The 16,928-nt window shown below is 49.2% G+C and overlaps 1 protein-coding gene across 2 annotated transcripts in view; it reads right to left on the bottom strand.

The window, feature by feature from the left end:
• LOC123443621 (nicotinamide adenine dinucleotide transporter 2, mitochondrial-like) overlaps positions 1-3,979 on the bottom strand; it is a 54,835-nt gene extending 50,856 nt beyond the window's left edge. For both annotated transcript variants that reach the window (XM_045120093.1, XM_045120094.1), the window contains exons 1-2: positions 3,482-3,979; positions 3,290-3,391 (exon numbers count right to left, since the gene is read on the bottom strand). In XM_045120093.1, coding sequence (XP_044976028.1) covers positions 3,290-3,391; positions 3,482-3,569 — 190 coding nt within the window. In that variant the 5' untranslated portion in view covers positions 3,570-3,979. The remainder of the gene's footprint in view (positions 1-3,289; positions 3,392-3,481) is intronic.
• Positions 3,980-16,928: the final 12,949 nt, after the last annotated feature.

The following is a 16,928-nucleotide window of genomic DNA, read 5'->3' as shown; positions in this document are numbered from 1 at the left end:
AGAGGCCGGTGAGTAACAAATAACACTGATTCACTGATTAGCTCAGACAAACAGCCAAATTGACCGACACGTCGGGCTGACATGGCATGCTTATGTGTACACTTTTACCCACCTCTTTTCCCCTTTCTTCTCCTCCCCCTCCTCTCTCCCCCTCTCTCCCAAATCGCCCATGACATGTCGCGGTGGAACTCGACCCGTGTAGCTGGCGGGAACGCGCACAGCCGCACACCGAGGAAACAACACCGGGGAGTAGAAGCCACCACCGCGAAGCCAGACACCCCGCTGGTGTGGACGCCCAAGCCATGGAGCAACAACAAGAACTTCCACCACTGCATTGCTTTTTAGACACGCGACAACCCTCCGTCACCTCCACCGAGCCCTCTGTCGTCTCCATTAACTGTGGTCTCTCCCTGATTCCATTTCCCCTGCTTGTGCATCCCTTTTTCCTGCTCGCACGGTTTTTTTGTTGATGGAAAACAAGGGCGTCGGGGCCAGCAAGGCTTTGTTGAGGAGGGACAAGGTGTAGCTTAGGACTCATGTTCATTGTCGACAGGCGCGCGTTGCATACCATCACTCCTCCAACCTACAGACTCGTAGCACCGTTCACAAGCTGTACGACGACCTATAGAGCCCACTCATGAGAGGATGTCGCCGGCTAGGCAAAGAAGCCCTCTTGATGTCTGTGGTCGTGCTCGTCCTGGTCACTGTCTTCACCGTGTCGCGGTTCGCTAGGAGCATGGGCGAGCGCAGCTTGGTCGCACCGGACCAGGTGGCCATGAAGCAACTACTGGCTTAGCCACCATGATTTCATCATCGGTGAAGGCGTGAAGCCCAGCTATCCAACTCCTTCTATGCCTAGGTTCCTTCAGTCCCCTGCTCATGATGCATGCATCAATTGAGGCCATAAACCCTCGTTCGACCACGCATCGCCGCCATTGTCAGCCATAGCACCGGAGCGGTGCTGCTACTATTCCGCGTGATGCAACTTTCCGGTCGTCGTTGTCCAAATGCATCAATTTCAGGCCATAAGTCCTCGTTCAACCACGCATCGACGCCGTTGTCAGCCATAGCACTGGAGCGATGTTGCTACTATTTCGCTCGATGCAACTACCCGGTCATCGTTATCCAGGTGCTAGGACCCCTCCCCCCGGTCAATGAGGCGAGGGCAACTGCACCACCACCGCATCCTCCCAAGCACCCTGGCGAGGGCGCCAACATCGTCATCCTCATGCCCAGCAGAGCAACGGGTCAAGGATCTCTGCGATGTCAATAGCCTTCAGCCACCTGGACTTCCGTCCTCCACCCGCACGTGTCAGCCACCAAGACTTTTGTCCTCCGCCGCCGCACGTGTCAGCCCCCTAGACTCCTAGTTGTTGTCATCGCACGAACCTCCGAATCATCCCCTCGGTTGCACATCCTGCTTAATCGGTGCCCTGCGGCTCGCACGTCCTAGCTAGGCCGCAGAAGACCGCAGAGTGGCGTCCCTCCGGTTGAGTCTCCGCCAAAGGGAAGCCAGACAGAGGAGGCTAAGAGTGTGGGGTGAGGGTGGGGGAGAGGACAGCGGCATGGTTGTCAGAACAAAATGGAGCGAAAAAATGGAGCGACACTAAGGATGATTCGATGGGAGATAGAGAGAGATGGGCAGAAGCAAGGGAAAATAGGTGGGAAGCTAACAAGTCGGACCCCTGGCCACCTCAACGAATTGTACATATGGACATGCCACGCAAGCTTGACAGGTGGGCCCAATCGGTCAGTTACTGTTAGACGCGGCTAATATGTGAATGAATGTTTTTTGTTACTCACCGGCATCTGAAGTGGTGGTTTTTGGTGATTCTTGACAAAACTGGTGCTTAGCTATTACCCTAGCCACAAATGTGGTGGATGAGCAATTAACTCTGCTGAGCGACAACAAAATGCCTTTCTTCAGTCTTAAGCAAAGCAAAGCATTAAGCGGCTAACACATGCGGAGCCCCCGTCTAGCTCCGCCACTGGCAGCTAAAGAGGTAATTCGGTGAGAAATTGTTCTTCGGTGAGAAATCGGCCTTCTCCGGCGAGGAATCAACTACGGATGGGAATAGTCTTCTCAGGCGAGCAAACAAGTATCTATAAAGGCATGAAGGGAGAAGAAACACTACAAAGGAGAAGCAGTAGAGGAGGCGACGGGTGAAACTAGGAGGTGACCATCACAACTAGGAGTAAATATTAGTGTTGCTGGCTTCATTCTAACCCTTTTCTATTCATGTTGATGGACGGTCTGTATGGCATGGAGAAAGGTAGACAGGTTGGATGACATGGAGAGGACTTTTTAGAGGGGTTTCATATAGACCACAGCCCAGATTTGCCATTGAGAAACATCTTCTCAACTCCTCTTCTTCCCTCGCCATGGATCTGGAGCTCCTCTCTCGCCACAACTCCTCTTCCTTCCCTACGGTCAAACTGGAAAAATACACTTTGCAACTTTTCAAACATTGCCTAGCGGAGATGTGAAGGATAGTCAATTTGAATAAGCAAGTCGCTCTCTGTTGGAGGACGACTGGTTTCTATCATTTTTTTCTCACAAACACCTACATGCTCTTTTTTATTCAACTTCCAAAAGGGGCCGTGCAAATGAGGGATTATTTCATATTCTTTTGGCAAGGAGACTGAAAAGAAAAGGTATAGGTAAACCAAATGGAACGTGGTTCGTCGACAGAAAGACCAGCTGGATAATTCCAGATCCAAAATCCTTTGGCAAGGAGACAGTGAAAAGAAAAGGTCTGCTAACCAAATGGAGTGTGGTTTGTCGATCGAAAGACGATGGAGGTTTTGGCATTCAAGACGTTCAGGTTCAGGTCAAGGATGATGCCTTAGTTAGTTAATGGCTGTTCAAGTTACTTACTGGGATGGTGTTTGGCAAAAACTGCTGCGTAATAAGCATCTAGGCTAAAAAGCGATCACGTGCTTATTGGGAGCCTGGATATTCGCATTTTTGGACCAGTCTGATGGCCGTACATTCTGAGCTAATAAAAACGTTTTTTGTCGGAAAAAAAATGCGATTATGTTTCTAATTTCTCCTAATTATGTGAGATGTCGCCTCGGTACAAACAAAATAGTTTTTGCGGGACTTCTAAATAAGTACTCCCTCCGTCCCAAAATATCTGCCTCAACTTTGTACTAGATCTAGTATAAAATTGTACTGATCTAGTACAAAATTGTACTAAGCTCCAGACACTTATTTTGGGATGGAGGGAGTATTAAACAGTATCTTCGCAACACTGAACAGTCATCCTCGGCAGGTGAGCAAAATTACCAGGCGGCGCAGTGCCAGGGGAAAGGTTTGAAGGGAGACCGTACACCTGCAGACGCGTCTTGAGCACGTCCAGCGGGCACAACACCGTGGCTGAGATGACCCCTGCGCCACCATCAACCCCACGAAAGTAAAAAAGGATCATCAAACCATCACCAAGGCACTAAGCCCAAGACAAGGAGTGGGAATACTTACCAGCCGAACCGCCGGCGACGGCGTTGCAGACCGCCTCCCGGGCTTTCACCCGCGCACCGCCGCGATTGCGGCCCTTGTCCTCTGACATTGTGGCACGGGCGCGTGTCGGAAGCCTGATGAATCGAGAAGGAAGGAGCCGCCTCTTCAGTCCTGTGAGTCGACCTTTGGAATTGGCAGCACGCAGCGGCAGCTACAACAAAGGCGGAATTCCGGGCTCGCTCTCTGGCGGAACAGCCGGACCAGATCGGAGAAGTGACGCGTGTGCGGGCACTCGCTCGCTCGCTCCCTGCTCTTTGAATGTTTGTCCTGTGTGACGGAAAGGAGGACGAGGGCGGCGGAGGATGGATAGTGGAGTGGCGGCGCGGTGGAAGGGCGACGCCACCGACGGTTTTGCAGCGGGGATGGGTCGAAGAGAAGGGGAAGGGCCGGATCGACCGGAGGTTGCGCAGCGCAGGTGGGAAACACAATGCGTGCCGTTCCGCGGTCGCCGCGGTCACAGCATCTCCAATTACCTAAAATACTGGAGGACCACTTTTAGGCCAAATTCGCCAAATTCACTTATTTGACCCTTTTTTTCTAACATTAGGCTGATCTGAACCCGTTTGATAAAAAAGAATTAGATCTAATCCTTTCCAACCGCCATCCATTATGACGGTAGGTATACACATTCTACCGCCACTTTTTGTGCGAGTAGCCATTTAGGGCTTGTTCGGCAACTGTCCAGCTCCTGGCTTCTCTGAATCAGCGGGCGAAGCTGGGCCGAACGGGTCAGCTCCCAGAAGCTAGCTTTCCACATCTAAGGCGGGTTGTAGTGTAGAAACGAGGAGCTGATGTTTTGACGATCCCAGAAAACGAGGAGCTGGAGTTAAAGTTATTTACAGAAAGATGCCACCGCAAAGTGAAACAAAACGGTTCGTATAAGGAAAGAATAGAACGGAGCACGTAACTTCGCTCTCTACCAGGCCAGGGTCGAGTTTATTGGGCCAAGCCGCTACCAGCCCAGGACTAGCGATCTGGGATCTGGGAATTTTATGTCGAACGGTTTTTCTCATCCACGATTTTTGTCCGGAAGCTGGAAGTGAGATCGAGAAGCTGGATTTGAGGATTTATGGAAGCTGGGCAGTTGTCGAACGGGCCCTTAATCACGTCAGCGATGCCAACATCAACGGTGGCACCCATCGATCCCGTTGATGTGGTTACCTCGTCCAGGTGGGTAAGTGGCCACCACCACACAGAGTGGCGGTAGAGTGTGAACATTGTCGACGTCAAAACCGGTAGATCTCGGATAGGGGGTCCCGAACTATGGACCTTAGATCGATGGGTTGCACGAGAGAGGGTGAGACAATGTTTACCCAGGTTCGGGCCCTCTTGAGGAGGTAAAATCATACGTCCTCCTTGATTATATTGATGTGGATGATGATTACAGAGTCTACCTCGAGATCGTGTATACTAACCCCTAGGTGGAATATGTTAGAAATATGCCCTAGAGACAATAATAAAATGCTTATTATCATATTTCCTTGTTCATGATAATCGTCTATTGTTCATGATATAATTGTATTAACATGAAACAGTAATACATGTGTGAATAAATAGATCACAATGTGTCCCTAGCAAGTCTCTAGTGGGCTAGCTCGTTAGTCAATAGATGATCATGGTTTCCTGATCATGGGCATTAGATGTCACTGATAATGGGATCACATCATTGGGAGAATGATGTGATGGACAAGACCCAATCCTAAGCATAGCACTAGATCGTATTGTTCGTATGCTAAAGCTTTTCTAATGTCAAGTGTCTTTCCCTTCGACCGTGAGATTGTGCAACTCCCAGATGCCGTAGGAGTGCTTTGGGTGTATCAAATGTCACAACGTAACTGGGTGACTATAAAGGTGCACTACGGGTATCTCTGAAAGTGTCTGTTGGGTTGGTACGAATCAAGATCGGGATTTGTCACTCCGTGTGATGGAGAGGTATCTCTGGGCCCACTCGGTAGAACATCATCATGAGCTCAATGTGACTAAGGAGTTAGTCACACGATGACGTGCTACGGGACGAGTAAAGAGACTTACCGGTAACGAGATTGAACAAGGTATAGGCATACCGACGATCGAATCTCGGGCAAGTTCTATACCGACAGACAAAGGGAATCGTATACGGGATTGATTGAATCCTTGACATCGTGGTTCATCCGATGAGATCATCATGGAGCAAGTGGGAGCCACCATGGGTATCCAGACCCCGCTGATGGTTATTGGCCAGAGAGGTGTCTCGGTCATGTCTGCCTATCTCCCGAACCCGTAGGGTCTACACACTTAAGGTTCGATGACGCTAGGGTTATAGGGAATTGTTATACGAGGTTACCGAAAGTTGTTTGGAGTCCCGGATGAGATCCCGGACGTCACGAGGAGCTCCGGAATGGTCCGGAGGTAAATATTGATATATAGGACGGATGGTTTCGGATACCGGAAGTGTTTCGGGCATCACCGGTAACGTACCGGGACCACCGGGACCAGCGGAGGTGGCCCCGGGGGTCCACCGAAGGGGGGCAACGACCCCGGGAGGTAAGGTGGGCCAAGTGGGGAAGGGAACCAGCCCCTAGGTGGGCTGGTGCGCCTCCCCACTCAGCCTAAGGCATGGGGGAGAGAAAAGGGGGGGCAAACCCTAAGCCAGGTGGGCCTAAGGCCCACCAGGGGTGCGCCACACCCCTCCTCCCCCCTTGGCCGCCGCACCAGCCCCATCTAGGGCTGCCCCCCCCATGAGAGGGAAACCCTCAAGGGGGCGCAGCCCCTCCCTCCCCCTATATATAGTGGGCACTTTTGGCCATTGGAGATCAGACTTTTGCCTCTCTCTCGGCGCAGCCCTGCCCTTCTTCCTCCTCCTCTGTGTCGGTGCTTGGCGAAGCCCTGCCGGGAGACCTCGTCTCTCCATCGACACCACGCCGTCGTGCTGCTGGAGTTCTTCCCCAACCTCTCCCTCCTCCTTGCTGGATCAAGGTGCGGGAGACGTCACCAGGCTGCACGTGTGTTGAACGCGGAGGTGCCGTAGTTCGGCACTAGATCGGAATCGATGCGAGTACGACTCCATCAACCGCGTTCTAGCAACGCTTCCGCTTAGCAATCTTCAAAGGTATGAAGATGCTCTTACCCCTCTCTCATTGTTGGTCTCTCCATAGGAAGATCTGAATATGCGTAGGAAAATTTTGAATTTATGTTACGTTACCTAACAGAATAATCCGTTTACATGGACGAGGACCCCCAGTTTATATAGTCACCGGGGGCTTAGGGTTACATGCAACCGACCTAGTCTACTTTACTTGATTGCCACGTCAGTCTTCGGGGTTCTCCTTCTTGCATACGAGACAATCACACAGCCCGGCCCATCATAGGCACAGACCATCAAGCCGACCTCTTAGTAGTAAGCCGACTACATGAGGACCACTTAATCCCGGGCTCCCTTAGTATCCCCCGAACTAGCCTTCAACGCCGATGTGTAGGGTCTTCAGATGATTACGCCCAAAGTGTTCGGCTTGCAAGGCGAGTTCCTTTGTCTCCTCCGAGCAAGAGATGATGATCTTGGTCTTCAGTTGGTTCATGATTACCGAAGCATCACGACACCCGGACTTTTAATTCTGCACAAATATTAACAATATTTCTTGATTTTCGCGTGCTTTTGTAGAGGAAAACACCTCTCGCAATCCTTGACGGAACCGTTCCTTATATCAAGCGGGGGTAGCATACTTTATAAACATATCAAAATCTGTCTTGAGGCCCCATTGCATCTCAGCCTCGCCAAGAAACCCTAGAGTTCTTAACACCCCTAGAGTCATGCCTCGTTCTTCTTCACGCCCCCTCGGTCCCCTTCTGAGGGACTGGGCGAGTTGCTCTGTCTCTCTCCTATGCCTGCGTGAGCTTGAAACGCGTGGATATCTGCCCCAATCAGATCTCGCCCCTACTCGCATTGGTCTGACCTCCATTGACGGGGAGGCCTTCGCGGAAAACTTCCCTTCCACGCAAGGGGGAGTGGGTTTGCTTCATTCCCTTCCTGCTGTGAGGGGTGGGGTTCCCCATTCACCCATTCCTAAGGGGGTTGTTGGAATTTTACGGGCTGCAGCTCCACAATCTCAGTCCCGGTTCCATCATCCATATCTCAGGCTTCGTGGCCTTATGCGATATGTTCTTGGGTTGCGAGACACACTTTGATCTCTGGAGAAGGTACTTCTGCGTAGTTCCCCGAACCAGAGGAACAACAATCTTAGAAGTGGGCAGAGCCGAAGTGTGGCGCATAGCCGCCACACGATACTCGATTGGGACACCAAAGAAGGAGCTCGACGAGTGGCCTCGGAGTGGTTTTATATCGAGGATTTTCCCCTATTCGAGCCAGTTCGGAGGGGCCTTCTGAATACTCCACGGAACCTCCAAAGAAGCGGTTTAGCTGGAGGCTGAAGAGTATTTCCCAAGAGGGGAGTTTCGGAGTGAAATTTCTATCCGCCAAGGTCAAGATGCTCACTCATTATCGACTAACCATCATTGATGTGATGGCCGCAGTGATTATCCGGTGCGTCCAGCCGCTTCAACAGCGTACACATCCTTTATGGTGTTACAACGGGACGAGCGATTTCACTCGATCAAGAAGGCAAGGACCGAACGACCAGAAATCCTTAGCGGCCATCCTAGCCGATCTCTTTGAGGGGGGAGAATATTTTACCCGCCTCATCACCAAGGACGTCTATTCGGCTCGAATAGGAAGTGTGCTAATGATTCAAAGTTTCGGGCATTCACGTCCTTTACTGTTTGATTTACAATTTCTACCCCTTCCTGCAGCCCTGGAAGCGCTGGATCGAGACGGTAAAATGTCCTACGCCTCAGCCCGAGGACTTTGCCCGTGACGACGATCCTCGGTTTCATGAAGACCCGTAGCTTTCGATCATTTTTGAGGGCGGGGTGTTTTTATCAGGATGGAGTTGACGAGCAGAGGGTAGCCCTTATAGCCGACAACCCAATTCCCTTCCCTCTTTGGGGAGTAAGAGAAAAATGACGGCCCGACGAGGGGCCGCACATAGGAGTCGTCGGAGCGCTTGCCGGACCACTCTTCGGAGAAAACCGGCCCGGGTTGTGTCAAACGAGGATAGAATTCCCGAACAAGAGGTGGCGGGAGAAAACTCATCAGCTGCCCCTTCGGCAAAAAGGTACACGGAGAGACTTATATTCCCTACGATGAAATATGTCCTTCTATACTTTGATGACCCTTGACCAACCAATGTAGGAGACGTGCGCAACCCTCCCCACCCAAGGACGATGTCGACATATTGGGTAGTCAACCAAACCCCAGAGCGTCGGCGGACGCCGGAGTACCGAACACGGAACCACTCCGAGAGTGTTCGGACGGGTTGTTGGTAACTAACTCCGAATACGAGAGTGCAATGAATCATCGGCAGCGGAAGGAGGCACTACGTCATCCTGTATTTTCCGAACAAGAGTTTAATGCTCTCAATTCGGCCGATGCATACCTCGGAGCCGCGCGAGCCAGCCTTAAAGAAATGGTCGGGCAAGTGTCTGCCCACGTGCAGGTAAGTTGTCAACATTATAATATCCGAACATAAGTTCGGACCCAGTAGCCCCCGAGCCTTAATTTGGTCGGGGCAGTTGAATTAAGGGTCGATGTAAAGTACTTTTTCAATCTGCAGGCTTTAAAGTTGGGAAATGAGAGTTTATCCAAAGATCTCCACTAGGGCCAGGCTAATTTAAAGGCGAGCAAGGCCGAGGCGGAAGATGTGAAGAAATTTACGAGAGAAGCCCATGGTAAGGGAGTTAATTTGTGATATGCTGAATTTGCTTAAAATGTATATTAATAGCCAAAAAATTGCTATAGTAGGTGAATCAATAGTCCAAATACAAAAAGATGTGGATGCCTCTCGAGAATATCAGCGATGTGCCGAATCGCGGCTTGAAGCCGGTCAGCGCATACTAAAGCGATGTCGCGAAGAAAACAACAATCTCAAGGAAGAGAATAAAAACAAGCTGAGGAAGTTGAGAGTTTGAAAACTCGATTGGCGCAAACTCGAGAAGAGAACCAAAAATTGAAAGGTGCCATATTCTATAAGTAAAGCTCTGACTTGGAACTGATTCAGTTGTTATTGTGTTCACCATGAAAATTTGCTCCTCCTTTGGATTAGGTCTTCTGACTGGGCGTCCTGGAGAGGAAGCCACTTCATTTGGGGGGGGGGGGCTGTTTAAGGAACTGTCCATTGTGCATGAACGTGCGCGGAAGGCTATGCGGAGTATGGTTCGAGCGTTATGATTGAACCAAAACCCTCCACAAGGGATGTGTGAACTTGCCGAGCGATTTACAGGAGCCCACGGTCGCCTCGAATTATGGAAGACCTCGGCATGTCGAGAAGGAGCTCGAGAGGCATGGACTATGGTGAAGACATGCTTTACACGCATAGATCCCGAGCACATGGCCCGAGTTGGACCAGTGGGACTAGATGGGAAGGAGATTCCTCTACATGTGATGTACGGTCAAGTGACGCCCGCCACACACTTGTCGCGGGAGAACTGCACGTTAGATGCTATAATGGATCAACTAGACCAATCATCAAGCGTGTGATCATATGTAATGATATTTGTGTGTTAAGGCACTTCCCTCTATATTTTGAAAATTTCGTATTTAGCCGGCCATCGGCTTCTACTTCCCCTGTTATAAAGTGGGTAGTGTTTCGTATTTTGTATTCTACAGAGGTAAGAATAGATTTTCTGATAATCACGCAATCCGACCATATGGTACTAACACACAAAAATTATACGGGTGGATTATGCTATATTACGACGAGGCGTAAGGAACATCTTCCGGAAAAAGTAGTTCCTTAATGGGTTCCTTTTTCTGGGTTGCTACATGGTTTATAGTCGGTATGTTTGTTTATCTGCTCAACACGGCCAGCGGCTTTATGATGTGAAATTGCCGAGTAGGTGGGCATCGTCCCATCCAATCAGGTTGTATCTCAAGAAGCGCTAGCTTTTGGCTTTACCCGCCTGAGGCACGTGTCCGGGTGAACTAGTCATAACAATCACAGCGGTGCTCCCTTTACCCTCTAGCCAAATACATCGGGAACATAGCACTACAGGAATCAGCTTCTTTGTCGTGTGCCAAAGCAGACGGCAAAGGCGTGTTCCACTATCGGCAAAGGCATTTGCCGTCAGCCTCCTGTCGGAAAAACTTCTACGACTACTATCATCAGTAAAGGCCCTTCTTTGTCGTCTGCCTAGACAAAGCGGACGGCAAATGGGTTTGCCGTCAGCCAGAGGTGCAAGAAGACGACAAAGCTGTTTAGACGGCAACCGACAGTCAACTATCCGTTAGGTGGCTAACGGAGTATTTGTCGTGTGCCTTCTTTAAGTTCTTTGTCGTTTGCCTTCTCTAAGCTCTTTGTCGATTCTTTTTTAAAACTTGTGTCGTCTGCCTTCTTTAAAACATTTGTCGTCTGCCTTCTTTAAAACCTTTTTCGTCTATTTTCCGAGGCAGTAGACCGCAAAGTACCCATATGGGCTAGTCCCTTGTTGCCCCAGTTTGCACAGCTATCTTCCAGTGGCCCCTTTGCCGTCTGCGAGCTGATGGCAAAGGCCTTTAACATTAGCTAGCACACGGCAAAGAGCGCATAGTCATTGTTTTGTTTATTTTATGTTATTTCACAACACTTATATATAGTTCACAACACATATATGATATATAATTCACATCACATATATATAGTTCACAACACATATATGATATACATATAAAGTTCATCAATGTAATTTGTTCATCAATCACAGCACATAGATCGAAAGAACCAACATATGAAGTTTACACAGTTCATCCATATATACATACATATAGTTCCACATTGTTTATCAACTCAAATGAAAACAAAAACTAAAGCACTCCATCAATGCCAGCTTCCATGTAGTAAATCTAATATGCAAAATGGGAATAAGAAAGTTAGAAGAAGAATAACAAAATATGACATTTTCGAGCTTATTATGTCATTTTGGAGAAAAATAAGCAAAGTATATGACCTTTTTGAGCTAACCAATGTAATTATGCCATTTTTGACCTAACTAAGTGTGGCGACGTGTTTTCAGAAGATAATTTTTAGAAAACTTGTCTCTGTGTTTACCAGCCCAGGATTTCTGTTAACTGGTAGACACTTACTTGATACAGAACATCCAAGCAAAATACAAAATCTTGGTTACAAGACCATGAAGCTCTCCTGGGTTGAACAAAAGTCTGAGGTTCACGGCGGAAGCGACTCGAGGAATCTCCAGTGCCCATGGGAATCCACTCCCACACGAACAACTGACCTAGATAAATTCCTATCTCACAAGGCTGCTATCCTCGACTCCTAGGTTCCGGTGTTGACGGCATCGTGCTCCTCTCTAAACGCAATCTGGCCAAGACAATAGCCAGGGGCAAGTCAATGAGTACTTTGAATGTACTCGCAAACATCAAGAAAACAAACACGTTACGCTGGTGAGATGCATACAAATTCCACTAACAATAATATCTTGCCAATATAGTTTAATTCATGGATGCATTCATGAAGATATGCAATGTTTTCATCAATAGTTTATAAACAAGCAAGGATGATAATGCTGAATAAGTAGTAATATGCGCGCCACAGTCGGGCGTCTGAGCGACACCACATAAAGGGTTTATATGAAGTAATAATAAATATTGAATATCGAGGGGGTAGAACCGTCCCAGGGATATCCAACAACATAATCATAGGGGTTAATCGAGAGTAATAATCATCCACCACGTCATTATATGATTTACCACAACCATTATTATTATCGCCGCTTATACTCCAAAGACCGACTCTAGGACCGACACTTGACTCGTCAAACAACGTACTTGACCGGGGACACGACTACTCGAGTAGTTTTGACTCTGTAGAGGGTGTACTCTTTACCCACACCTCATGGTTTCCGATAGTCGACAAGACCAGTCCCGCGTGCGGCATTTTAGAAGCGGACACTCAGAATCAGCACTGTCACGCCCAAGATGCGACGCTATCCTCAATTTGGCACGAGGGCCTCGTCAGGGATAGAAGCGCATCTCGTCGTGTCGCAAGAATGGATATCGTTACAAGTACATGTACTGAAAAGAAGAGATATATATACAGAGTTGGCTTACACTCGCCACAAGCTACATCAGAGTCACATCAGTACATTACATAATCATCAAGAGTAAGAGCAGGGTCTGACTACGGACAAAAACAAACGACAAAAGAAGAACGACGTCCATCCTTGCTATCCCAGGCTGCCGGCCTGGAACCCATCCTTGATCGATGAAGAAGAAGAAGAAGAAGAGGCAACTCCAAATGAACAATCAACATGCTCACGACAAGTAATCTTTACCTGTACCTGCAACTGGTGTTGTAGTAATCTGTGAGCCACAGGGGACTCAGCAATCTCATTTCCAAAGGTATCAAGACTAGCAAAGCTTAAATGGGTGAGGGAAGGTTAAGTGGTGAGGTTGCAGCAACGGCTAAGCATATATTTGGTGGCTAAACTTACGAGTACAAGAATAAGAGGGGGAAGATCTACGCATAGAGGACGTGGACTACGGACGATCAAATGAATGATCCTGAACACCTACCTACGTTAGACATAACCCCACCGTGTCCTCGATCGGAGAAGGGACTCACGAAAGAGACAGTCACGGTTACGCACACAGTTGGCATGTTTTAATTAAGTTACTTCAAGTTATCTAGAACCAGTGTTAAACAAAGTTTCCACGTTGCCACATAACCGCGGGCATGGCTTTTCGAAAGATTTAACCCTGCAGGGGTGCTCCAACTAGTCCATCACAAATTACCACAAGACGCATAGAAATCCTCAATCACGAAGCTCGCGATCTCGTCGGATTCCCTAGTGGAAAACCTCGACTCTGAGATTGCCCAAAGCATCACCGGAATCCCGATGCTCAAGATATCTCATCAAAGGTAAAACCAATCCAGCAAGGCCGCCCGACGTGTCGACGTACCCGATAGGAGCCGCGTATCTCGTTCTCAGGACACGACGGATGGAACTAGCTACAGGTGCCAAACCTCGAGTTTCCTCGCGGTGGCCCTGCAGGTAGACCGTTTGGGACCAACACCATCAGCACTGGCCCCCCTGTTTATGTAAAATTACTCCTCGGGTAGCGCTAACTCCCCATGCATTTCAATATTATCAAGTTATTATGTTGGGCAAATGTAAAACCAAAGTTGGGCCTTGCCAGACCAGCTTTAATCTAAAACGAAGTATCAAGGGGGTCCCCATAACAACCCCGATCGTGTTAGGAGCGCTCAATTATGGAACATAACACCGGTAGCCGAAACTAAGGGGGCAAAGGTGGAACAAAACACCAGGCTAGAAAGGCCGAGCCTTCCACCTTTTGCCAAGTATATAGGTGCATTAAATTAAATAGCATTTAATACGGTGATATAACAAGGAACCCATGCTTTCACATGGAAGCAACTGCACCTGCAACTAGCAACGCTAACAACATGGATAAGCAAGCGGTAACATAGCCAATCAGTGGTTTGCTAGGTCGAACAGGTTGAATGTTATCATGGCATTGTTGAGAGGCTAATATTTAACAGGTGGTAGGCAACGAGACATAATCGATAGCAGCGATAAAACTAGCATGGCAATGATAGTAATGGTATCTGGGGAAATGATCATCTTGCCTGAGATCCCACTTGGAAGAAGAATGCCTCCGTGAAGCAGACGAACCGACGTAGTCGAACGGGTCCTCACATCCGACACGCTTGCGGAACTCTATCGAGACGGAGAAACCGGAAACAAGCATCAACACACGGAATTCACCACACGATGCACAACAGAAATGATGCATGAGCAGCTAAATACATGCAAGTCACGGCATGACAATTCACACAATCAAACACTACACATTAAGTGAAGTTCAATATGCAACAAGTTGCATATTGACGAAACTCCACATATGAATTATTTAGTTCACTCCCGGTTATTTACCCAGCTATATTAATGTTGTCAAACATGCAAGAGGTGAAGCGGAAATTAAACTACCTATCTAGACATCTTAAATGAGGTCGGAAATGTCATATAGCACCTCCGAAACGACCTCACATGTTAATTTACAATTCTGTCCAGATCTGAATTAACACCTTTAATTAGTTGTTAAACAGCAAAACAAATAGGTTCTCGTGATTCTACGTGTCAAGGCAAGCAATCTACACATAAAGAACATCTCCAACGGAGCTACGGATCAAAAGTTACAAGCACCGCAAGAAATGATGGCATGAATGCAATATGTATGCAGCGACGGTCACGAGCACTTCAAATCAAACAACCAGCAAGAGAAAATGTAACTACACGAGGTTCTAAGCAAGTTTCATGTAGGACACGATCAAAACGGAGCTACGGTTCAACAACTACGGGCAAAACAAGAAATCACTACAATCTGCCAAAATCAGCCACATAGCACTTTCTACACCCCACAACTACGAGCTACACAACTCCGATAAACTCATGCAAGGCATGGCACGGAAGAGGGCAAGAAGCACTACTACGAACAGCTAACAACAACTAGCATGGCATCATGGATCACTAGGGAACGAAGTCACAAAAAGGCATCCCACTCACTATTCCAGACTTAGTGAAAATAACACCTCCTGAAAGTGCAGTTTTTGAGCCTGAAGCAATATTGACAGCAGCAAAATCCTAAGCTACAGGACCCCAAATAGCATGAAACTTCACAGCATGCTAGAGAAATACAAGGGGTACAACTAACTCCATTGGACCAACCTCAAAAGAGCTACACATCACAAGATGCAAGCAAGGCAAGACAGCAACAAAATATAACATATTCCAGACTTTGAAATATTTCAGCACGTCTAAAACAGCACTACTTCTAGCAACTTGAGAGCAAGCAAAACACACCTAAACATGCATTTCTATTGCAACTAAAAATAACAGAGGCTAAACAAAACATCCAGGATCAACTCCCTAGTTGACAACTAATTCAAACGAGGCACGGAATAAATCCTACGAATTAAACAAAAGGGCTTCATGGTAAAATATCGCGCGAACTAACTTACTCAAAAGCTAAAACTAATTGCACAGAAAAATCCATGGGATTTTTCTACCCCGGAAACATATAAAATATGTGGGGTTTGCGACACAAAATAAAGCCACACATTAAAGCGGGAAAATAACATATATACGGAAAAATATACTACCGACAAATCCTACACGCAAAAATACGTAGAAATATGGTCCCTAAAACATGGACATTTAATGTATGGCATACGGGCAGTCCGGACACGCACGAGAAATAAATACCGGTCGTTCCCCTATTGGGACAGCACGCTAAACAAAGCATTTGGCACGTTAAACTACGTCAAATAAATATGCAAGTTAAATATTCGGATACTACGCGAAATTCTACAACAAACACATATATAATTCATCGCGATTCGACTTACGAATTAGAAACTACGGCCGTTTTAAATCTATAACTTCCTGAATTAGAATTAAATTCTAAATCCTAAAGGAAAACACTATTAGGCCTAAACCAACTACGGGCTGAAACAGTGCACATGCGCAACATAACCAAATCCCGCTCAGGCGCACGTTAGAGGGGCCAGGGGGTTGGCTCACCTTGGGCCGGTTGGGGAGGCAGCGCAGTGGTGGGCCGCGGGCGAAGGTGGGCCTGGCGAAGTCGCTGGGCCGGCTGCTGGCTCCCTGGGCCGCAGCAGTTCGGAGCCCAGGCGAACGAGGTGGCAACGCGGGATCGCGGGGAGGCCGGCTCGGCTGCGCTCGCTCGAACCGAGCTCGGCACGAAGCCATGGCGGCTTCTTCGACGAGCGGGAGGCGGGGCAGCGGCGAGGCATCGGCGGGGCCGGCCGGATCTGGGCGGATCCGGGCCGGGACGGTGACTCGAGGCGGACGAGGGCACCATTCCCTGCGGCGGCGGCAAGCTCCGAGCGGAGGACGGCGCCGGCGCGGATCTGGCAGAGGGCGGTGACGCATCCGGGCAGGCGTGCTCCGGCGAGGGCTGGGGACGAGCCGGTGCAGCCGGGCTGGGCGCCGGCCGGCGGTGGGCTCTGAGGACGACGGGGAAGGCGCGGGGTGGCCGCTGCTGCTGTTGCGGTCGCTCACGTCGGCCATGGCGGCGGGATCCGAGGCGGGGCGGCGGATCTGGCTGGCCGGAGGGGCTGCTGGCCGGCGGCGAAGGCAGCCGGGTCTGGCAGCTGCGGCGAGTTGCTCCGGCGGCTCAATCCCGGGAGGGGGCCGGCGAGCACGGGAGCTGCTGGGCGCGGGAGGAGCCTCGGGCAAGGCGACGGCAGCTCGGGCTTGCGCGTCGGCGCGATGCGGGCTCGGGCGGGCCCCGGATGGGCTTCGCGGGCCCGGCGGCTGGAGAGGGAGAGAGGAGGCTGGC

This window comes from Hordeum vulgare, chromosome 3H, assembly GCF_904849725.1.
Source record: "Hordeum vulgare subsp. vulgare chromosome 3H, MorexV3_pseudomolecules_assembly, whole genome shotgun sequence".
NCBI classification, from domain to species: Eukaryota; Viridiplantae; Streptophyta; class Magnoliopsida; order Poales; family Poaceae; genus Hordeum; species Hordeum vulgare.
This window is presented reverse-complemented; position numbering and strand designations above follow the sequence as displayed.